At 55.7% G+C, this 23001-nt stretch overlaps 1 protein-coding gene across 1 annotated transcript in view; it reads right to left on the reverse strand.

The window, feature by feature from the left end:
• Positions 1-3084: 3084 nt before the first annotated feature.
• Positions 3085-23001, reverse strand: part of ZCCHC24 (zinc finger CCHC-type containing 24) — a 63805-nt gene continuing 43888 nt past the window's right edge. Inside the window, exons 3-4 of the mRNA XM_058696821.1 lie at positions 14982-15146; positions 3085-7337 (exon numbers count right to left, since the gene is read on the reverse strand). Of these exons, the coding sequence (XP_058552804.1) occupies positions 7224-7337; positions 14982-15146 (279 nt within the window). The 3' untranslated portion in view covers positions 3085-7223. The remainder of the gene's footprint in view (positions 7338-14981; positions 15147-23001) is intronic.

Genomic DNA, 23001 nt, shown 5'->3' on the forward strand with positions numbered 1-23001 from the left:
CATGTGTGTGGCGGGGTGAGGTGAGCACAGGGCCTCTAGCGGCTCTGGATAAAGTGGGTGTATTTAGAGGGGACTCTGTGCCTGAGGACAGACTGTTCCTGGCTCTGGACAGAGTTCTAGGGACAACCAGATGCCTGACTCTAGGGGCGGCTGCCTGCCCCCAGCAGATCGCACCCCCACCCCCTCCTCGTCCCAGCTGCTCCTGACCCTTCTCTCTCTCCCAAAGCCTGTGTGGGAGCCCGGCCCAGGCAGCACTGGCCAGGGAGCAGCTTGGGCCAGTATTTGGATGCCTGACCCTGGGTTTCCCAGGCCAAGGAGAGAGGGCAGGCTGGGGCCTGACTCCCTGCTCATCGTGGGACCCAGCTCCAGCTCTAGCCGCTGGGAAATCCACTGGGAGTGTCTCGTCAGAATCAGAAATAGCACAGTGTGGAGGTCAGAGTGCTCGGCAGAGGACCCCACTTGTCAGTCTTGGGCGCCACAGCGCTCCCTGGGCCTCCATTTCTCCACCTGCCATGTTGGCAATATTGTTCCCTGTCCCGGCTCCTGCTACGACTGTTAGGAGCACACATGGGACCACAGAGCCAGGGAAGACACGGGCCTGTGGCCGGCCGGTTGCCTGGCCCAGCCTCCAAGCGTGGGGGCCCAGCAGGAAGAGAAGGGCCATCACAGAGCGTGTCCACTGCGGCCTGCAAGCGTGTCTTGATGGCCCCGACACATAGATAGGGACGTGGCGGCCCCACATCACACATTCTGGGAAGACAGTGGTTCTAGGAGCCTTGTCTAGGTCACACGGGGGGCCCAAGGGCTCCCGGTGGTGCTGGAGCTGAGATGGGAAGGGGTAGGGTGGTTGAGTGCGCCTGGTCTCCCTCCCCTGTGTCTGGAGCAGGCACCGAGGAGGCTCCGTGCACCAAGGCCTGGGGGCAGGGTGCTGCCTTGGGCTCAGCCCCAGTTCTGCCTCCACAACCTTGCCCTGGGAGCGAGGACTTGGGGTTTGAACCCTGGCACCACCACGTGCCCGCTGGGTGGCCTCGGGCGAGCCTTCCTTCCTGGGGGCCTCAACTTCGCCCAGACAGAAATGTGGCGGGTGTGGGCGTGGGGGCGGTGGGGGGGCAGGGGCAGGCCCAGAGCTGGGCCGTCCTCTCCTGTCCCCTGAGGTGGACTCTGCTCTCCCCGGGCCCTTGCGGCCAGCTGCCTCCGGACATGGACATTAAGTCTAACCGGAAATCCTTCCTGTCCAGGGGAATTACTGGTTTCCACAGCTCCGGGAGATGTCGAAATGCAGGCTGTGTTTGCCTCGGGTTTGTTTTCTTTCCACGGAAAACAAAGCAAAACAAACACAGGGGCGCATGCACACTGACACACAGGGCAGATCCCCGAATGTTAACCTTGAAGCCTCAGCCCCAGCACGCAATGGGTGCCGAGGGTGGGAGGCTTGGTTCCCCCCTCTGACTTCCTGTGTGATCTCTGACAAGGTGTTTCTGCCTGAGCCACAGACAATGGGAGCAAGAGATCCACGTCTCCAGGGACCCCCTTCCCCCGCCCCCCACCGGTGGCAAGCCACGCACTGGGCCTGGTGCTCACTGAGCCGTCCTATCTGCATACTATCCCTGGGGGAGCTGGGGCTCAGAGAGGCAGAGGAACTTCTCAGCTTCGCACAGCCGGGGGAGGCGGGGCTGCTGGGCACAGGGGCACTCTGACAGACCAGGACTCCAGTCCTCACACCTGTACAGATCTGCAACGGGGAGGCCAGCACCCCTCTGTTGCTGCTGGCTGGGGGGAGGGGGGTGCTCTCTCCTCCTCCTACCGTGTTGGGGTTGGGTCCCCTCTCCACTCACCTGCTTGGCTGTAGGGACACCCACCAGCCAGTTCAGGCTGACCCTGGCCCCGCCTGCCACTTCACTCCCCCCGAGGGCGGCACCTGGGGGTGAGCATGCCCATAAGCAGCAAGAGGAGACTTGGTGGCTTCTGGGACTCACGGTGCACTCCAGATAACACAGGGTGAGCATTCCCTGCTTCTGGAGCCGGGGATCTCTGCTCCTGCCTGCTCCTCGCTCCTCCCCCACGGTGGTCCCCGATCCCAAGGACCCACACTTTTTCTCTGCTCTGTCCCAGAGGCTGCAGTCTGGAGGCAAAGGCTAGCCCACAGACACACGACTTGACCTATGTACTATTTAAAATTTCAGTAAACTCGTTGCCAAAATTTAAAATTGGAAAATTTCACATAACAACCTGGGTTTCCAGCCCAAGTAGTTTATTCTCAGATGGCAGCAATTGGCTGGAGCTGTGGATGGAGTGCGGCGGGAGCGTCTGCCCACCAGCCTCCGCGCTGACATCACCACTGACCCCACAGGACCATGAGGGACCGTTGCTGGCATTTCTTGGCCTTGTACATTGGACTCATCTGGGGGCTTTAAAATCCTGAGGACACAGGCCAATTTCTCAAGCGTCTCTGGGGTGGGACTGTAGCTCCCATAGTGATTCTGGTGAATAGGGAAGGGCCCCCATGTGCAGGTGGCTTCTTAAGAGCCATGACTTCCCGTCCGTGGCTCTCAGCAAGAACCCCACCTTGTGACAGCCCGGCCTCATCCTGACCTTGCTCAGAAGAGAGACCCTCTGTTCCCTCTCCTGGGGACTTGCCAAGAGGCCCGGGACACTTCAGATTTCTCATGGTGTGATGCCCAGTGTGTGAGTCCCGAATTCTGGTCTTGGCAAGAAGCCCCAGTGTGGTCACGGCTTTGGGGCCTAGGGCTGCTGCCTCCAAGGGAGATTCACTCCTATATATGGTCACCCGGGAGTCCCATTGCTGAGCTAACGTGTGACCTAATGTGCTGACAATCTCGCCCAGTCTGGGGCCCAACTTGGGGAGGGCCCTCCCTCTGGAGAGAGCGTCTACTGTGGGGCAGAGGGGCTGGGAGAAGGCAGATCCACAGCATGGAGGCAGGGCAGGGACAAGATGACCCAGATTCGGGACAGCAGAAAGGCAGCTAGAAGACCCCCCCCCCCCCCACTTGACTTCACACACCTGTGAAAACGTCCAGCTCCCCACCGATGCTCTGTGTCAACAACAAAACCCATGAGCCTCTCTCGCTTTTAAAAGTTCTTTTAATACAGCATGAAAAGGCTATATTGCTATAGGCAAGCTGTATACAGATTTTCCAGGAATAAGGCACACAACGGAATGCCATCCCGAGGGCAGCCCTTCAGAGAGGCCGGGAGCCTTCTCCACACACCCTCCGAGCTGGGCCCACGGGTTCTGTTTGTCTCTTTAGCTGGACACACACATATTAACAGATACAGACACGGACAGGGTCACCACACGGGAGTGGAGGAGGTCCAACGGCGAGGCTGGCAACAGACAGCGATGAGCCCTTCTGCCACCAGCCCCTGGGGGACGGCTCAGCCACCTCCCTGAAGGCCGGAACGCCTCCCAAACTTCAGGATTAGTTGTTGCACTGGGCTACAATGTAGTGATGTTCGATTAAATATTCATTTAGAGTAGATTCAAGTCTATTAGATGTTGGAGGGCAGGTGTAAGGGCTCCGGCTGACAAATCCAAGTTCAAAGAGCATGGGGCCCAGAGGCGTGGCTCAGACGGCAAAACTCCAAAGAGGGGCGTCCAAAGAAGTCTGCCTCCTGCTTCGTCTTCCCTGCTGGGCCCTGCTGACCCGAGCCCTCCACCAGGCCAAGGAGGCCATCTTCGGCTCTGGCCAATCATGGAGGGGCCGGTTAGTGATAATATGCTGGCTCTGTGATACTGATACGCCCCTCTTCCCCTGGCCCACTCCCTGCCCCCCTACAAAGTTAATAACCATAATAACAAGATAATAATAAGAAGGTGCAAGAGAATGGATTACAATGCTGTGTTTGTTATCCTCAGCTGAAGAGGCTCCAAGGGGTCACTATTCCCTTTTCGGCTATGTTATCTAATAATAGCTTCCCTTAAAAAAAAGCAATACTTTCCAAAATACACATATGTATAAATACAGGACACGAACATATTAATAAGTCTAAGCACTTGGATAATATGCTTGGCCACTTAATACTGATATTTTCATCCAAGGAAAACAACACAGAATAACAACAATATGGCTTAAAGAATTGCAAAGATTTTTTTTTCCTCATCAGAATTATGTACCAACTTCATATAATATTCTATGTAGACAATATTTCCTTCTTAATGTAGTTCAGTTGCATACTTTTTACAGATCAAAGCATAGTAAAAAAAAAAAAAAATCAAACCAAAAACAAAACGAAACAAAAAACCAACAACAGGAAAAAAGAGAAAAGTTATCACCATAAATATTTTCTTGCAGCTCAACCAGAAAGGTTTGCAAAATACTTCCAGAAATCTTCGTTTGATATTCTACTGCCCTCCTGAAATCTCCAAAGGTTTGAAAATGCCTCTCTTTTTGTTTTTTTTTTTAATCTCAAAGATCAAGCAATTATATTTTTTCTTTTTTCTTTTTTCTTTTTTTTTTAAAAAAGGCCCCTCAAATATATACAGACAAAAATCACTGTCGAGATTTTTCGGGAGAAGGTAACAAATTCAGTGTTGTGAGAAAAATTGGTAACCAGAAAAAATTTTAACATCTATGAATTTTCTTTTCAAAATACACACATAGTATTTTTCTTAAAAAAAAAAAAAAAGGAATCGTGTCAAGTATAACTCAAAATAAATACAAATTCACAAGTAGAGCTATCGAATACTTCATACGGGTTAAACACTGTTCTCTCTCAACTAGATCACTAGATCTACTAACTGCCAGCGATTGTCCCTTTTGAACGTACAAACCACACGCTTTCTTGTCTCCTGGGCTCCCAGGCCCTCTGAGCACTTCGTCCTCGCAGTACCCGGCCTCGACAACAGTGGCTTCTGCCGCCCATAGAGAGCTCCCCAGTTCAGCCAGAGCCGTGCAGGAGCAGGGGGTACACAGAGAGGCTGCTTTGGGGCGGGAGGGCCCGGCCCCCACGCCAGCCAGCTCTGCATAGAAGGCAGGGGCAATGACTGCCAGCTGGATAAGCCCACTGGAAAGGTCACTTTGGGGTGATATCCCATTTCCTACTGGCCCGTGGACTCCAGCGGTCTGGAGCCTGGGTTCTTTTTAGGGTGTGGGCCTTCCCCACCACTGTGGGACAGTCGGCAGGCTCCGGGCATCCTAGGGCCAGGGTCCCCCTCTGGAGTCAGGTCCCCGGAAGGGCTGGGTCCCGGTCCTCACAGCAGAGACGAGCTCACTGCCCACCACCGCGGACACTACCTTCAGCAGTGCTCTAGAATGACTGACAGCAACAGCTTCTCCCTGGGGACAGAGAGCCTTGGGCCAGGATGACTCCAGCTCACCTTGACACCATGGAGAAGACAGGAGACAGCTGGGAGGGATCCCTCAGTGGCATTCCCAGTGGAAGGGGAGGGTGTTCACAGTCGGTTCCTGGGCATTCTGCCCCTGTGGGCGGCAGGGAGGCGGCTACAGGGCTCGGGCTGGAACTAACACACTCTTGTTAAGTGCTCAGAGGGCATGGCCCCCTGATATCTACCCTGCAGCCCCCCTGGCTGCAAATACACTCACTCCATCTCTTCAACGTGCTCCCTGGACCCCTGGTTAACACTTCACTGTAACTCCTCAGTCGTACACAGCATTTTCATTTGAAAACAAAAGGCGATTGGGCACCCGTTGGGTGACCTTGAGCCACGGTAAACACTGAATTTCAGGCCCATTTCATGGTCTGATTTTTTTTTTTTTTTTTTCCCCACAGAGGCATGATGTTGGGGCAAAATCAAGTGACCCAGTCCTGACAGATGGCTCTCTCCCTCTCCCTGGGAGAAAGGAAGGATGATGGGACAACAAAATTAGGACTTCTCACGGGGGAGAGAGAAGAGAAGGGAGCGTGATCCCTCCCACCAGCCAGGACAGCGTTCTGACCAACGTGACTTGCCCAGAGGCCTTCCTGCTCCCTTGGGAGGTAGGAAATCATTGTCCCCATTTTATAAATGAGAAGTTCTGTAGCTTACATCGGGGTTGCCAAGTGTGACAGGGGATCCTTCTCCCTCATTTTTGCAGGGATGGGGGACCTCAGGTGGGGCGGGGGTGACAGGGGGTGACGAGAAGACTGGCACCCCTCAATTCTCACCTAAGTGACTGATGGGTGGCGGTGTGCAGTCTGGGACTTGGACGGCCTCTCCAAATAAGGCTCCATGTGAATCCCAGCACTGAAACAGGCCTCTGCTCTCTGGAGTCACTCTCTCACTTAAACTAGTGGGGAAACTGAGGGCCGGAGATGAGAAGTTCTTCCCAAGGCTACGTAGTGTGTCAGCAGCAGGGCCAGCATTTGAACCCAGGTCTCCAGGACACCAGGCCTGCGTTTGTCCTGCCAGAGTGCCTTCCCCACCGGGCCCTTCAGCCTCGATCAGGGGGTGGCCCCTAGTGTTGGGGGGAGGTGAAAGAAAAGGGTAGGGAATGGGCCTGACAAAATCCAAGCACAAAATCCAATCCCAAGTGGAAAACACGTGTGGTGGGGGGCAGGGGAGGCATTGTCTGATATGCCCCAGGTCACACCGTGGAACGCTGTCCAACATTCAGTGCCTCCCTGTCCCTGACCTCTGGGTCTAGGGTATGCAATGCTAATGATGTCAGAGGCAGTCGGGTTTGGGGCTCATGGTGGGCAGGGGGCAGAGATGCCCACTCCCCAGCAGCTGCTAGAACCGGTGTCAGCTCGCCAGGATTGCTGACACAAACAGGACAGAAAAGTAGGGCTCTCTGAGTGGCTTTGCACTCAGGGCAGACTGGAAGGTTCTGGGTAGAGAAGGAGGCCTGGGTAGTCCTGGGGAGACAGTCCCCTGCAGGCTTTGGGATTCACAGTAAATTTAGTGCACTTGTGGCCAATGCAAGGCTGCTCAGCCCAAAGGGAGTCTCAGAGGAAGGGACCCTGCAGGGGACACCCAGGGCTTTATGGAGTCCTGTGTACTGACCTCCGCTCACCCTTGCCCCTTCTGCACAGACCCCAGGCCCACCTGTAGAGAGTCCCAGAGACCCGGCTTTCTGTGGGGGCAGCTATGTCAGTAACACTGTTTGTCAACACACGCGAGACAAGAACCTAAGATGCCCCCTGCCTAGGCCGGTAAGGCTGCGAGGCCCCGCCCCCAAGCACGCCGCACGGAGAGACACAGGGAGGGGGCGTGGTCTCTGGCTGGCAGGAAGGTGGCTGTGGGCGCAGCGGCTGGCGGCGGCTCATTGCACTCGGCGGCAGTAGTAGCCCAGCACCTTGCACTTCTCACAGAGGTGCTGGGGGTGCTCCTTGCTCTGGTCGGACACGTCCAGGCCATCGGGCTTCTCCAGGGGTCTCTGCAGAGAGGAAGGAGGGAGTGGAGAGAAAGACAGAAACACAAACAGAAGCAGGGAGAGTGAGACAGACGCAGCGAGGGACAGCACCAGACAGACAGACAGACAGACGGGGAGGGGGTGCCCAGAGAGCGAGCCTGTAGTCACAGAGGTTGTTTGCCTAGCTGCTTGGGCCCTTTCTGCCTCTGGCCTGTTGCAGGTGCGTGTCCTGGGCTGGGGCTGGGCAGTGGGAGGGGCTCCTGTACCCCAGCGACTAGTCTAGACGCCACCGTGCCCTCCCCCAGGACTCTCTGAGCAAGCCCAGGACAGAGGCGGGACAGTGGGGCACAGACATCACCCAGATGAGGAAACCGAAGGTCCAGAGCAAGGAAGACCCAAGCCCAGTCTCCTGATTTCCAACACACCCAGTGCTCCTCGCCAGGCCGCTTGTCACTCCCATGCTTCGGGGTTAGGGTGGATGAGACCTCAGCTCCGTGAGGTTAGCAGCCAGTGCCCCTCATCCCAAGGCCTGGTACTGTCCGTTGAGTGGCCAAATGATCAGAACTTCACTATATGATTTTAGGGAGCCTCAGTTGCTGCACCTGTAAAGTGGGCCATCACTGTACCTCGTCTGTGGGGCCGTGGGAGGAATCAGATGTCTGGATGTTTGTACGCTAAGCAGCGTGAGGCACGTACGAGAATACGTCTGTGACATAGGGAGCTTCCCGCTCCCTCTCACTCTCCTGTCCTGGTTCTCAAAAGCCAGGAAAGATTTGTTCCCCTGGAAATTTTACGGAGGCTATTAGGTACACCTCTTGAAGCAGATAGTTTCGTGGCTGGCAGGCGAAGCCTCAGCCCAGAGCCCCCTCCTGCAGAACAGTCCCCTGCATGGATCTGGGGGGACTCAAGGGAAGCCAGCTGGGACCCACATGCTGGGGACAGGGAGCAGGAACTGCAGGCTGGTGTGAGGCCAGGGAGCCTCGGTGCCAGTGACTGTGACCAGGGATGGCCCTGGAGGGAAGCTGAGGGTGAGCACTGCCTCCTGGGCAGACCACGAACCTCTCAAAAGTAGTGCACTGGCTTTACCCAATACCTGGCCCGAAGCTGACACTCGCAGCGGTCTGGGAAATGGAAGAGTCACGGGGGTCTAGGAGATGAACCATGGGGACTGCGGATGGGCAGGGTTCTGATCCAAGGGTCATAAAACCCACCTCTGCACTTTCAAGCCTAGAGCCACACAGAGAAAGCCTGCAAAAAAGGACGGGAGCCTTGGCCTTGTCTCAAGGGGTTGTGAGATGACTGGCTTTCCTGGCCAGGGGAGAGGAGAAAGAGTTTGGCTTTGTGTCAGATACGGACTTGAACCACCTACAAGCTGTGTGACCTTGGGCAAGCCACCAACCCTTTGATCCTCAGTCTCCCCGTCTCCAGAAGGGGACATTGATAACACTTTTCTCATGGGGCTGTTGTTACATCTCAGTGAGTAGAAAGAGCATAGCAGATAAAAACTATTAATGTTGCTTGTTATGATTATTAATGGGAAGGGGATACCCACCAGGTAAAGAAAGGGTCATTGAAGCCACGATTCCAAGCTTGAAGACCTGTGAAGGCCCCATCACCTGCTCTCCTAGGCACCTCATAAATACCAACAGCACCCCATGGGCGAGCCAGGGCCGAGGACCTCCCTGCTGGCCAAGCTCCCTGGCTGAAAGAAGGGCTCCCTGACCTTGAGCTGAACCCTGGGTCCCTATACGTCCACCTGTCATCACAGCCACACAGGGGCCACACACTCTCCGCTTGGCTCCCACAGGCCTGAGAGAGGTAGTCCTGAGATCTCCCCTCGTCCAGATCAACTCAGCCTGGTTTCTAGCTCTCCTCCCCAACTCTTCATGCTGGCCGGGGCCCCTCCTTGAACCAGCCTTCCAGGTGGGGCCAGAGATTCCACAATAGGCAGGCCTGAGGCCACTCTTGCCCCCCCCCCCCCATGGTTTACACCTTGCACATCACTGCCACACAAATCATACCATCCCACCTGACAGCCTGGCTGGGAGGGGCACATTACTCTCCCCATATGTTACAGATGAGGAAACTGAGGCCCCAAGACATTAAGGGTCTTGCCCTGGGGCCTGCAGCTTCACCTATCTGCCCAGGGCTGTTGGACAACAACTTTCTCCTCCAGAGCCTCAACGTACCCTTCTGTAACCTGGGCGGGAGGTCAATAACATATACTATATGCGTGATAGAGAGAGAAGTCGGTGTCTTAAAGCACTGTATAACCATCAAGTCAAGCTCTGCGAGACTTAGCAATTGCTGTGTGACCTCCAGAAGTTCCTTAACCTCTCTGTGCCTCAACGCCCTCTTCTATAAAATGGGGCTAATAAGGGCACCTACTTGTAAGGTGGTTGTGAAGAGTAAATGAGTTAATACATGCCAAGTTAGCTGGCACGTGAAAACCAAAGTGCTGGCCAGTATTAATGTCACATATCATTGTTGCTATTATTAGTGTGATGTAGGACTGGGGGCAGGCTGGGAGCGAGGGATCCAGCTGAGTCCCCGTGGAAACGCCCTTGCGATACCCTCCCCATCCCTCCTCCTTGGCCGTGACCCTATCAGTGTCCCTTTCCCTTCCCTCCATGGGTCGGGGCTCCGCTGAGTGGAGGAGCGCAGGGTGGGGGCGGGGGGGGGGAGCCGCCAGGATGACTCCCCTCTGTGGAAGGAAAACCTTCAGCTGCTGGGATGGACCACCCCAGGGCCGCCCCCACCCCCCAGCAGGGAGGCAGAGCCCTTCAGTGTTTTCTTCTCCTAGGGGGCAGGTCAGCCGGAGCCTGACCGGAAACAGATGTGGCAGGAGAGGGAGGAGAGGGAACCGGAGGGTTCTCAGGGGATGGATGCCCCACAGGTCAGAGCTCAGGGGGCAGAAGAAATAAAGCAGCTCCTCTCCGCCATGGGGGCCTGGGGGGGGGCGGCGAGGGCCCCAAGTCTTCCTCTGAGCTCTTCAAAGGCCCCTGATTGCTGGGGAGGCGGGTGGGGACATGCCCCTCCCCACCCAGCCTGCAACCCCTCAGAGACAGAGGAGCCAGGTGAAAAGTTCATAGAGGCCAGGAGAGGAGATTGGGGATGCTAGGTGCTGGGACACTGGGTCCTAGGCCCCCTTAACATTGCCTGGCTGAGGGGCTTGCTCAAGCCCTGTGGTCTCTCTGGGCCTCAGTTTCCCTACTGCACACAGCAGGGTTCAACCAATAGGGCTGACGGACGGAGAGGGGAAGAGCAAAGCCACATGTTTCCGGAGGATCCTTCTGGGTTGGGTACCAGTGCGGAGACTGAGCCTGAGTATGGGGGTGCCCGTGGGGGGCTGCGCTGAGACTGAGTGTGGCAGGATGCTCCAAAGCACAGCTGGCCTGGGGATGGCGGCTCCTTCCTCGTGGAAGGAGCGAGGAGCCCTGCCCTGCCGGATGCTAGGGCAATACAGGGGCAGGGGCCGAGGAGGCTGGAGCCACTGCAGGGAGGCTGGCACCCTGGCCTCAGGCCTGTGGGCGAGACCGTGCCTCTCTGCTCAGGTTGCAGAGGGTATGGGCATCATAAGGACCAAGTGAGCCTCCCAGACCCCCAGCACCGACCCAAGTCCTGCCCTGACCCGTGCAGCTGAGCCCCCTTGGGGGCTCCCCAGCCCAGCCCGCCACCATGACGTGGCCTCCGTGCTCCCCTTTCCCTCTGGCCCCAAACTTGATCCCTCTTCATGAAACGCAGCTTCTCTACGGACCTTGAGTCAATCACTTACACCCCTTGCCTCCGTTTCCCCCTCTGTAGAAAGGAAAGACAGCAGTGCTGACCTCGTGGGGTAGCTGAGAGGATGACGGGTATTAAGTACTGTTATCATTTTCCCATCCTTGCCCTCTCCCATCACGGGGACCCACCTGCAGCCTCCTCTCTCCCTCCCGCCCCCAGGAGCACGCTGAACCCTTCACTCCGGCACACCCAGTGCCTGTGCAGCTGAGCTGAGACACGTACTGACTCCCGCCTGGCCTCAGGCCTGGGCCCCCCAGCACTTCAACAGACCGTCTCCAAGCACAGAGGCAAGTTCAACCCCATTTCCCACCTGGGGACCTTGGGAAGAAGACGGGGCTTCTCAGGGCCCTGCTTCTCCTCCCTGTGAAATATGGATGAACAGAACACCCTGTCTAAGGGCAGAGTATACATGAGGGGTGTGTAGGGACTCAGCAGATGATGCCCAGAGGATGATTCGGGCCAGAGTTTCCCTAAATGCCAGTTGCTAACCCTGTCCGATTGAATCCCGTCGCTGCAGTTGGAGAAGGGAAGGCCTAGAAGCCCTGAACTTGGTCGTCCTTCAGCACCTGCACAGATCTGGCCCTGGAGGAGCCCTCAGCCAAGTGGGTCCATGAGAGAAGGAATGAACCCCTCTGAACAGCACTGGCCATGCCCCAAGTGCCCCTGGGAGCGCGGAGTTCAACCCACAAGGTAGTGTGATCATAGTCACACATGGTGGGAAAGGTGTTTTGGACTGGCGTCTCCGACCTCAGGAATTGCCGGGAAATCAGGAACCAGGACGCCTTGTCTCCTTTGAACTGCCCACTCCTGGCCCCATTCCCTGGATGTGCTCCCCAAACACGAGGCCCACCCACCGGGTCACCAGGCCTGTCTTGGCACTCCTGGGCCTGGGTGCCCCCCTCTTTGCCGTTAGGATGTGGGCTAGGCTCTGCCCCTAAGGAGACCCCCGTCTGCTGGACCTTGATGGCCAGCTTTGAGTCTCCTTGCCCACCTGTCATAGTGTGGTTGATGGGAACCACAGAAACCCTTGGGGGAGGGGGTGGGGAGGTCTGCAAACAGAGGCAATGGAGGCCAGCATGAGGGTCATAAAATCACAAGATGTTTCAATCAGGAGAATCCTCTCAGATGGCTCCCACGTGCGCTAACAGGATAAAGCCCAAACTCCACACCGTGGCCTCCGAGCCAGTCCCAGGCGGCCCGCCCCACCCCACCTCTGCTTCACCCCTCAGCTCCACCAGTGCTCTGTGCCTGACCCTGGCCTCCCCACTTCGCACATGCTGTTCCCTCCAGCTCGGCCACCCCCACGCAGCCCCCTGCAAGCCTCCACCACAGCTCAGCCAACATCAGTGCCTCACGGGAGCCTTCCCCAAGAGCCTCAAAGCCCACCTCCCTTCCTGGCCCGCCTCCTCCACCCCTCTGCTCCTGCCATCCTTCTTGGTGACTCGGCCCACACGGGGAGGACTGGCCCTAGCCCTGGCTCCTTAGTGCCCCCACGCCATCGTCAACGTGACCTTCTCTCCCACTGCCCCCTTGGCCACACCCTGGACTTGGTCTTCAGTCCAAGAGCTGCTCTCTGTGCAGCTCCACCCGGCCTGGGCCCCGCCGCATCCTCCCTTCCCATTAGGGCCCTTCTGGCCTCCCTTCCCGGCCATCCGGCTGACATCCCAGGACCACGCACGATCACACTTCTCCAAATATGCCAGCTCTTCAGCCTTCCTCCCTCTGAATCACTGTCCTGGCAAACCTCTGCCCCTGTCCACTGACTCTGGCCCACGCCTGCCCCGTGACCCTGCTGGAGCAAGTCACAGAACCAGGCTGGTGGCACCAGTTACAACCTCACACCTCCCCGGGCCTGGGACGCAGCTAGATTTCTCTAGGAGGCCCATGTCCTCCGTCCTTCCCCGAGGCCACCACACCCCTCCTCACTCTAATTTCTCCTGAAAACCTCCTGTCCCATTTCGGAGAGAAGACGGAAGCCTTGGAAGTGAAGCTCCTCTTCTTTGTGCCATCAAACCCACCAACCTTCCTGACCACTCCCACGTCCCCCCCCCCATCCCGTACCATGGTAAGGCATCACCCCCTTGCTCCCGTATCATCAGCCCTTTGCTTCCTTCTGGATCCTTCTCACTTGCCTGTAACATGCTCCAGGACTTCCCGTCTCCATAACACCCACCTCAATGCCACCTGCCCTCCTGGGGCTACTGCCCCATATCGCTGCTTCTCTCTACAATCAACCCCCCTTGAGGGAGTAGACAATGAAGCCTGGCCCAACGAACCCCTCCAACCCCCGTCATGGCTCCACAGCCACGGCCCCAGACGACACGTCCACTAAGAATCGACGTCTCCACTCTGTCCTTAACGCCTGACCTGCAGGGCACCGGCTTAGTGGTTCTCAGACCTTAGGTGCAGTTCAACGAGATATGCATGTAATTTGAGGACCACCTCCGTGTTGCCAAATCTCCAGGGCACTTGGCCATGGCCATTATACCAGACATCTCTGCACCAACCACACCTGCCCACTTGAACGGTACACCGCCGCCCCCCCCCCGACCTCCAGGACTCCATGCTCCCCGGTTCTGCTCCGTGATGGATCCTGCCCCTCCAGCTGAGCCCCCAGTGCTGGGATTCTCCAACACGTGGACTGGGGAATTCTGTCTCTACTTTGTCTACATTCTGCAGGAAATCTCATCCACTTCCTACATACCTCTAAGTCCATGATAACCAAGTATGTAGAAGCCACTGTGACTTCTCATATGAGCTTCAAAATAAATCCGACTGCTTCTTGACGTCTGGACTTAGATTTTTCAGGAGCATCTCAAATGTAACATGTGTATCAGAGGACTTTTGCTTTTATCTGGGATGCCTAGGTCTCACCCTGCCCTGCCCCCAGCCCAGGATGCCCACCTCAGTAAGCGTACTCCCTCCACTCAAAGGTGATAGTTCTCCTGGATTCCTGCCTCTCCCTCACCTCCCACATCCAATCCGGTGACATTTTGTGTTGGACTCAGGTCCAAGGCCACCTCCTAGGTTCAGACCTTTCCCAGCACGCACGGGACGGCATGGCTTTCCCACTGGACTCCTCACTTTTGATTAGCCAGCCCCACCAAGACTAATCTCTGCACACACCCAGAATAATCATCTCAAAGTAAAGCTGACAGTGCTGTTCCTCATGGGTTTCGAGAGAGCACCCACCCCACCCCACCCTATTCCTCTTGCCCTGCTCTCCTGATTCTTCACTTAGGTTTGGGCCTTGACCACCCAAGTCCTTAAGGCCACGGGGGATTTGCACCTGCTATACTGTCTTCTTTGGACGGCCGTCCCCCACCTGTAACAGGTCTGGCTTCCTCCCATCCTTCAGGCCCCAGAGTAAACGGGCCTCCTCTTTGCAGCCTGCAGTGAGTACATCCTCCCTGGGATGACACCTCTGTCCCCCAGGCCCCAGCATGCCCACGTGTACCTTGGCCACCAGCCCCACGCTCAGTGCCTGGTACACTGAGGCCGTCCTGTATACATGAGTCAACTGAGTGAGCAAATGAACGAGATACGTGTTCTCTGGAGTGAGTGCCCTGCTGCCCCCCACATCCCCGCTCATCTCACAACAGGACCCCAAGCTCATTAGTACCGAAGAATTGACCCAGGGTCTGCGGTCGCAGGGTCTTGGTGAAATTGCCCCTTTACCCTCCTTCCCTGGGGAAATGGTGCTCCCTCACCCCCATTTCGGATGAGAACAACAAAGGGCCAACGTGGAGAGATCTGGTCTCCTCCTTGTCATATGAAGGAGTAAACCGAGGCCCAAGAGGGACAAAGTCACCCTCCCCCACACCCGAGGCCCTTCAGAGAGCCCCTCCCGCCGTGGCTCCCGCGCTCCCGGCGCCCGCAGCTCACCTGCTTGTGCGGGTACACGTTGATGTGGCACTTGATGCACTCCTGCCCCATGTTGGCCCAGGAGTTCCCGCTCATCCATTTTCTCTTGCACTTGGGGCACTTATACTCGCCGAAACAGCGCTTCTTGCCCTGGTACGGGGTCAGACCCTCGCCTTTGGGGCGTGCCTAGAGGACAGGAAGCAAACGTAGGGCGTTGGGGTCCACCGGCCCAAACTGACGCCCCTACAGGGGTCGCCCGGTCTTCCCCTTCAGCCTTCACACTCCATGTGCAGACACCTTTCGTCCCCATCCAGGGAACACCGGGCGACCCCCAGAGCACACCCGGGATGCCAAGGCTGGGAGACCCACACAAGGGAGACAGAGAACAGAGGAGGCGATGGAGGGTACACATCCTTTCTAGATTTCGGGGACCAAACTGTGTGATGGTGGCCAGGAATTACTTCTCTGACTCCGATGTCGTAAAAAGGCAGCCAGTGGTCGCATGCACCCGCACACAGGTGCTCTTTGGCCACACGGTGGTGTGGTTTAAAGGGTTATTGGGCGGTGGGGGGGAGGGGGGGCGCCCGGATGGCTCAGTCGGTTGGGCGTCCTACTTCGGTTTGGGTCACGATCTCGCGGTTCATGGGTTCAGGCCCCACATCAGGCTCCGCGCCGGCAGTGCGAAGCCTGCTTGGGATTGTCTCTCTCTTCCTCTCTCTCTGTCCCTCCTCTGCTTGCGCTTTCTCTCTCCAAATAATAAATAAACTTAAATGGTTATCGGAGAGGCAACGCAGGCACAACGTATGCAACGCGGAAGGTGTGTCTCCCCTCCCCCTGGTCCCGGCCACAGCTCCCCTCCTGGAGGCTATCTTCATTTTCTTTACACCACCCCGGGATGGGTTCTGCATTTACAAACATACACAACATATAGACACGCACTCACGTCCCCATCCCTCACTCGAGGGACACCTTATACCTTCTGTTCTGCATCTTCCCTTTCTTAGTAAGCTATCTCGGGCATATTATTATTGTAAGATATGCAATAACACACCTCTTCCCTGCATCAGTACAAACAGCCCTGCCGTGTTCTGTTTAACAGCTGTACAGCGCGGCGTCTATGCGAGCTCTGCGGCGCTCGCCAAGCACCACGACTGAGCACCTGGGTTCTCCCACTCTTCGGCTATCGCAGTGCGACAATGCGTAATTGTGTGTGCGTGTGTGTGTACGTATCACATTTTGCACGCGTGAGGGGACGTGTGGGGGATAAATCCCCAGAGATTAAACCGCGGCGTCAATGGGGATGCGCGCTTTCAATTCTGAAGGATAATGACGCGTTGCCCCCGGCCCCTGCCCCCACCACCCTGCAGGGGTACCAACTTAATGTCCCATTTCCTCGCCAGAATCGCTGTCACTGTTGCCAGTCTAAGAGGCAGAAAGTCTTCTCAGAGTGGCTTTGACTTGTCTTTTATTGCAAGAGAGAATTCCCCGTGCATTTAAGAACCACTGTGCTTCCTTGGTTAATGTGTCACGTGGGTTGATCTGTGTCCTTCCTGATCTTTTTTTTTTCTGCTGGGGTTTGTTATTTTTCTTGTTGACTTGTAACTGCACTTTATCTATTAAAGAGACTAATTCTCTCCTGCGTGGTGTTTTTGGTTTTGGTTTAAGCAGCTTTAACAAGATATGATTCACAGACCCCACATTTCACCTGTACGAGGTGTACAATTCAGTGGGTTTTAGTATACTCACAGAGTTTTATATTAACCCTCACTGCAATCTAATTTTAGAACATTTGGTTGTCCCCCCCCGCCCCCCAAAAAAAGAAACCCTATATCCATTATACCCTTCTCACCCTACCCAGCCCTGGGCAACCACCAATCTCCTTTCTGTCTCTAGAGATTTCCCTGTTCTAGATGGTTCATATACGAGGAATCACACAATAATCATCCTCTTGTGTCTGGCTTCTTTCATTCAGTGTAATGCTTTTAAGGATCATCCATGTAGGAGCACGTCTCAGACCTTTATTCCAACTTGTTGCCAGATACTATCCCATTGTGTGGACACGCTGTATTTTATTACTTATTCATCAGATGATAGACATTTGGGTTGTTTCTAATTTGGGCTATTATGAATTATATTGCGATGAACATTCACGTACAAGCTGCAAGGTGTTTTATAAACTTGGATTAGTCACCTCAGTATTTGAAAATGGGACATTTCGGGGGCGCCTGGGTGGCTCAGTTGATTAAGCGGCTGACTTCAGCTCAGGTCATGATCTCGCGGTCTGTGAGTTCAAGCCCCGCGTCGGGCTCTGTGCTGACAGCTCAGAGCCTGGAGCCTGCTTCCGATTCTGTGTCTCCCTCTCTCTCTGCCCCTCCCCTGCTTGTGTTCTCTCTCTCTCTCTCTCTCAAAAATAATAAACATTTAAAAAAATTAAAAAAGAGAAAGAAAACGGGAGATTCCACCTAGAAATAGGACCACATTGGTCCAGAAATCTCTCAGGTGACTATTCACTGAGGCTGAGGAGTGGCCCCATCACAATGACTGCACATCTTCCGTGTCGTCTCTGTTCCAATCAGCTGCTCCTTGCATTTACGTCACGTACTTGGCACTTGTAGGCTTTGGGTCTGACACAGGCTTAAACACACATTCTCCACTGTGGATATTCAAAGTGTGGGTCCTAGACTGGCATCCGCAGCATTACCTGAGAGCTTGTTATAAATGCATGGTCTCAGGCTCCACCTTAGATTGACTGAATGGGAATCTGCATTCTAACAAGAGCCCCAGGGGATCCAAGTGCCATTAAGTTTAAGAAGCTCTGGGCTACAGGGTGATCCGTCTCTACAGTCATGTTTGTCCGGGTAATTGCCCATTCACAAAGTAGCGCATAAAGGTTAAGAGCACAGACTCTGGACTGAAATCCCAGCTTTGTGATCTTACGCAAGTTACTCGCAAAGATAAGGACAGGAACCACCATCTGACTATTCTGAAGATCAAACGAGATAATACATGTAGAACACTTAGTGCCTGATACATAAAACAGCAATATTAGTTATTATTATTACTAATATAGAATAATAGCAGCATGTAAAGCAATAATTTCTTCCTTCAGGAACCGTGTCTCTTATCCCCAAGAGCCAATACCACCACTTGGTGACAGCCTACTAGAATTTCAGGCAAATCACTAAAAAGGGACATATTACTGAGTGTGTAAATCTAAATTTAGAAAGTGACAACAATACTGCCCTGATCTCTTGGGCCTGCTGCCTAATGTCTTTAGATCTTTATTGGCCTTCCTGGCGGCCATTACATCCTGGGGAGGACGTTCAGTCTGAGCTCCAAGGCAGGGCTGGCTCTCAGCACTGGCAGGTCTGTGAGGGAGGCTGGTTATGCCGAGGGAAGCACTCAGCATGCAGTCGGCATCCAGGCTGCAGTCAAATTGCGGTAGAGGGGTCAACTTATGCTTTGAGCTCTGTTGGTCTGAGGTCCGTGGGTGTGCGGTGGTCCCTCTGACCCCTTCTGGTGCCACCCTTCCTACCTGGTGCCTGGTACCCGCAGCTTCGAAGCAACTCTAGCTTCTATGGCCTCCCTTCCCAGTAATCCTGAAATAAATGCTAGATGCACTCTTTCCCTGGTGTCTCCACTCATAAAGGCACCTACACTTAAAAGGTGCCTTTTAGGATGGGTAGGCACCGGGTGCCTCACCCATGGTAGCATGTGAGACTCCTGGATTGAAGGGGGAAATGTGGGGGCCATCACCAGTCAGGCCCACTCTGGGATCTGGCCCTACAGGCTTTTGGACTCAGAAACTGACAGGCCCTGCAGCTGGGGCAAAGGGCAGGGGGCAGGGTATCAGAGGGAGGGGGCAAGGCATCCTGGGGTCACTCAGCAGAGTGAAAGGTGAGGAATGGGGCAGAGCCGACAAAGAGTCTCTGCTTCAGAAGGAAACCCACACGAAAAAGATGATACAGAATGTGCACCAGAGAGAGAAGCAGGCAGATGAGAGGAAGGATCGAGGGGAGGGTCGGAAAGCACCACCACACCGTGTAATTAGAAAACCAGCCATTCTGGAGCCATCCATCAGGGAGCGTGAACTTCTGGGCAGGGCCCAGGGACAGGGGCTACCGCCTCCTGCAGGACCAGATGTCCTCAGCACCCCATTCCCACCCTGTCATCAGGCCAGGCACTGGCACCCCGCTGCATGGGACATGGCTCACACCATGGATGCCACGGCCAGGTGCCGGTGATCACATTCTGCCTCTGCTGGGACTATCTGGGGGACCCCGAGTGAGTTACTCAACCTTTCCGTGCCTTGGTCTCCTCATCTGGAAACCAGGATCATGGTGAGGGCCCGCCTCCCCAGGCTGCTGGAAGGATGGGAGGCATTCATGCATATGAAGGTGTTAGCTGACAGCTGGACATTACAAGTGCTCACTGACCATTAGCAATTTCAGGATGATTTTTCTCCTGAGTTTGGTGCAGCTGCCTTCGGGGCGATGCAGAGGCTGGGGCTGAGACCCGGGGGGTGTAAATCATAGGAGGAAAGCTCCCAAAGATGGGAGGGCACCTGGGTAAAGGGTGGGCCCACTATCCCCAAAGATGGAGGAGGTGGCAGGCAAAACAGGGACTGCATTAGGTATTTGCACCTTCTGGAATTTTCAGGGAAGAACCAAGAAAGACAGGGGAAGGCCGCAGAAGCTCTGTGGTGCTGCTGGCGGAGAACAAAGGGAAGAGCAAAGAGGGGAGACGCTTACAAGGTGCCACCTGTGTGCGGGGCTTTGCGCTCAGGGCTCCACAGCCTATCAGGCTCCCGCTCGACTCTTCCCATAACCCTGTGGGGCAAGGAATATCATCAACCCATTTAACAGATGGCGAAACTAAGGCACAGGGAAGGGGCAGGACTCGCCAAACAGCTTCCAGTGTCTGAGAAGCAGGACTAGGCCCAGCGGGCTTTTCCACGAGGCTACGTTTGGCTTCCCTTTTCTGTCTGTCACCCCCCAAATGTGTCTCTACCACAAAGCTGAGGCCTGTACTCAGAAGAAACGTCCTCAGCCCCTCTGCTCAGCCCAGCCTGGAGGCTCTGCCCTCCTGCGGGTCACAGGGGGAGAAATGGCCTGCAGGCCAGGGGTAAAGAGGCAGTGGAAGCCGGGGAAGACAGGCCAGAGGGCAGCTCTCAGCTCAGCAGCAAGGAGCCGCTTCCTGGAAGGACTTACTCCAACACTGTTTATGCTTACAGAGGAGGGCAGGGCCAAAGGGAGGAGGAATTTTTGATGGAACAAAGACTTCTCTACCCCCCACACTTTCCCCCTGCCTCCTCCCAGAAAGGCCAGCCTCTTCTCATAAACTTCAACATGAAACAGACGCTGACTGCCGACGGCTCTGCAGGGGCCGCCACCCGCCCGGGCTGGGAAGGATGCCAGGCCTGACCTGCTCTCCTGACCCGGGCCCCTGCCATGTACGGCTCTGGGGAATCGCATCAGCCCCGGGCACAGCTCACTGGTGCTTGACACCACCCTGGTAGCACAGACAGGCCCTCTGGGGGCCGGAGAGGCAAGATGACTGGCTCAAGGACACACAGCAAGCCAGGGACTGAGCCGGGAGGAGGGGTTGGATCCTCCGGCCTCCAGACCGTGGCTGGAATCCTTGCGGAGGGCAGCCTGGGAAGTGGGCAGTGGGGGCTGCTGTGGGGGTAGAAAGGAAAACCTGGGCCAAGCAGCAGCTGAGAGCAAAGCTGGGCAGGTTGTGGGCAAGCCTCCTGCTTGGGAAGAGACACAGATGATGCTGACACTATCTGGGCACGGCTCCCTGTTTTTTTTTCCCAACAGCTCAGGAGATTTCTTATGGTTGATGGTAAGATGGTGAGCTGCCTGTCACTGGTGGTATGCAAGCAGAGGTTGTGTAAACCACTCTCAGGGAGGCTGCCAAGGGGACTTCTGTCTCGGTCAGACAGTTGGACCAGGTTACTGGGAGGGCGCTTGTAAGTCTTGTTGCTGGAAAGGGCCAACTAGCAAGGGTGGAGACAGGGCACTCCCAGACACCACCGGGAGTGGGGCCAAACAGGTATATTTCCTGCTAGATCCCTACAGCACAGTTTGGTGAACAGCCTTCCCTCAGCTTTTAGAAATGACCGTTCCCCCAGCAAATCTATTTCCGGGCAGCCGTCCTAAGGAAACCATCAGATATACGGACCAACAGGGTGTTCAAGAATGTTCAGCATTGTTTATGACGTGAACGGCTACAATGAGCTAAACATTCAACACCAATGCCCTGGTGCCCTCAATGATGTTACACCCATCGGATGAATGACAGCAAAGCCGTTGAGATGCTCATGAGGAATTTTTTTGAAGGGTTTGGGGAAATGCCAATAAAGAAAACAGGACAAGGTGACAGGACATGGGCTGCTCCCAGAGTAAACCCATAAAAAGGAGAAGGGTGCACGAAAAGGGCCGGCAGGAAGACAGAAGCCTTCAGAGGTTGCCTCCGGGAGACAGGATCCTCTATTCTAATTAAGGAATTGTCTTTAATGAGTAGGTGTGACTTTGGCGGTTCATCCTGCCGCTCCCTGGCCTGCGAGCCCCTCCTGCCCACGAGGGGGCGCCCTATGCTTTCCCAAGGTGGTGGCAACCCATCAGAGATGGCAACTCTACCCATACTTGTCCCCCCTTTGCCCCTGCAGGTGTGGCCACTGGGGCTTGCTGGACCCTGGCCGGCCTGCTGCTGGTTCTGTTGGCCCGTACTCATGTCCATAGGGCGGCCTTGCCCCCAGCCACCCAGCAGACTTCCCACCTCCTAGATTCCATCCACTCCCTCAATTTTGAGGACAGCTGGGAAGTATCCGCACCTGTCACATGACATAGAGCTTGGCTGGTCAGTCTGCCAGTCAATTTCCCTGCCCCTGTTTCCTGGAGTCCCACCCAGAGTGAGTAAGCCTTGAGGGTGAAGCTTGCTGTCCTCTTGCCCCTTTTAGATGGAGTCCCTTTTGCAAGGAGAGGACACTGTCACCTTTGGTAGCTTGTGGCAGAGAGTCCCAGGGACGCTGGGCCCAGGAGGGGGCAGCAGGGTGGGCCTGCTGAGGCTATGTCCCCTGCATGTCAGGACTCCATGCCGGGTTCTGTTCCCAAGGATGCACGGGCTCTGCTCCCTGGATATAGGGCTCTGGCTGTGGTCCCAGCTGCAGGCCTCACCCCAGCCCTGGCCGCAACATCTCTGCCTGCCTGGGAGAGCAGCCTACGCCCAGCCAAGCTCTGGGACAGAGTAACAGCCACACTCTGGCCAGGGCCTTTGTATTCCTACAACCCCTACCTTATGAGCTAAGTATGATCAGTCCCAGGTTCAGACAAGAACACTGAGGCACGAAGAGGTCAAAGTAACTTGCCCAAGGGCATGCTGCCAGCCAGTGGTGGAGTCTGGATCTGAACCCAAGCCATCTGACTCAAGCCCACTCTCTCAATTGCCCTGCAACATGCCAGGATTACACACAGATAAGGAACCCGCCCAGCCAGGATGGGAAGAAACAGGAAACGGCTGCTACTGTCATGGGTCCTGGCATGCTGGGTGGCCCTGGGGGTGTCCCTTCCCCTCTCTGGGCCTCAGATTCTCCATCTCCAGAGTGAGGGTGGCACTGACCGCTAGCCAGGGTCCTCTCCGAGGTCTATAAGTCAACGTGTGCCTGGCAGGCCCACTCACACTCCCCTCTCTGCTGTGGAGCTCTAGGCCGGCCCACGGTGCATCCAGCTGAGAGGCGAGAGCCGGAGCCAGGAGGAGCAGGGGGAGGAAATAAGGAACAGATGGGCTCCTAACCGGCTCCCTGTCCCACCCTGTCTTCATGCTTTCTTGCAGCCGGGTGCCTGGGTACTCCTGGCCCAGAGTTGGGAGAAGAGCCCCGGGTCTGAGGAGTGTGAGATGCCCTTCCCCACAGAGGCTGAAGGGGCAGGGGTGCCTGGTGCATAGTCCCAGGACCCCTTGTGCAGTTTTGCTGGCCCTTCCTAGATAGTTCAAGAGGGTTCTGGGGGCTCTTTCTGGATGCTAGGCCCCCCCCCCGGAG

Source organism: Neofelis nebulosa, chromosome 13, assembly GCF_028018385.1.
Source record: "Neofelis nebulosa isolate mNeoNeb1 chromosome 13, mNeoNeb1.pri, whole genome shotgun sequence".
Lineage (NCBI taxonomy): Eukaryota > Metazoa > Chordata > Mammalia > Carnivora > Felidae > Neofelis > Neofelis nebulosa.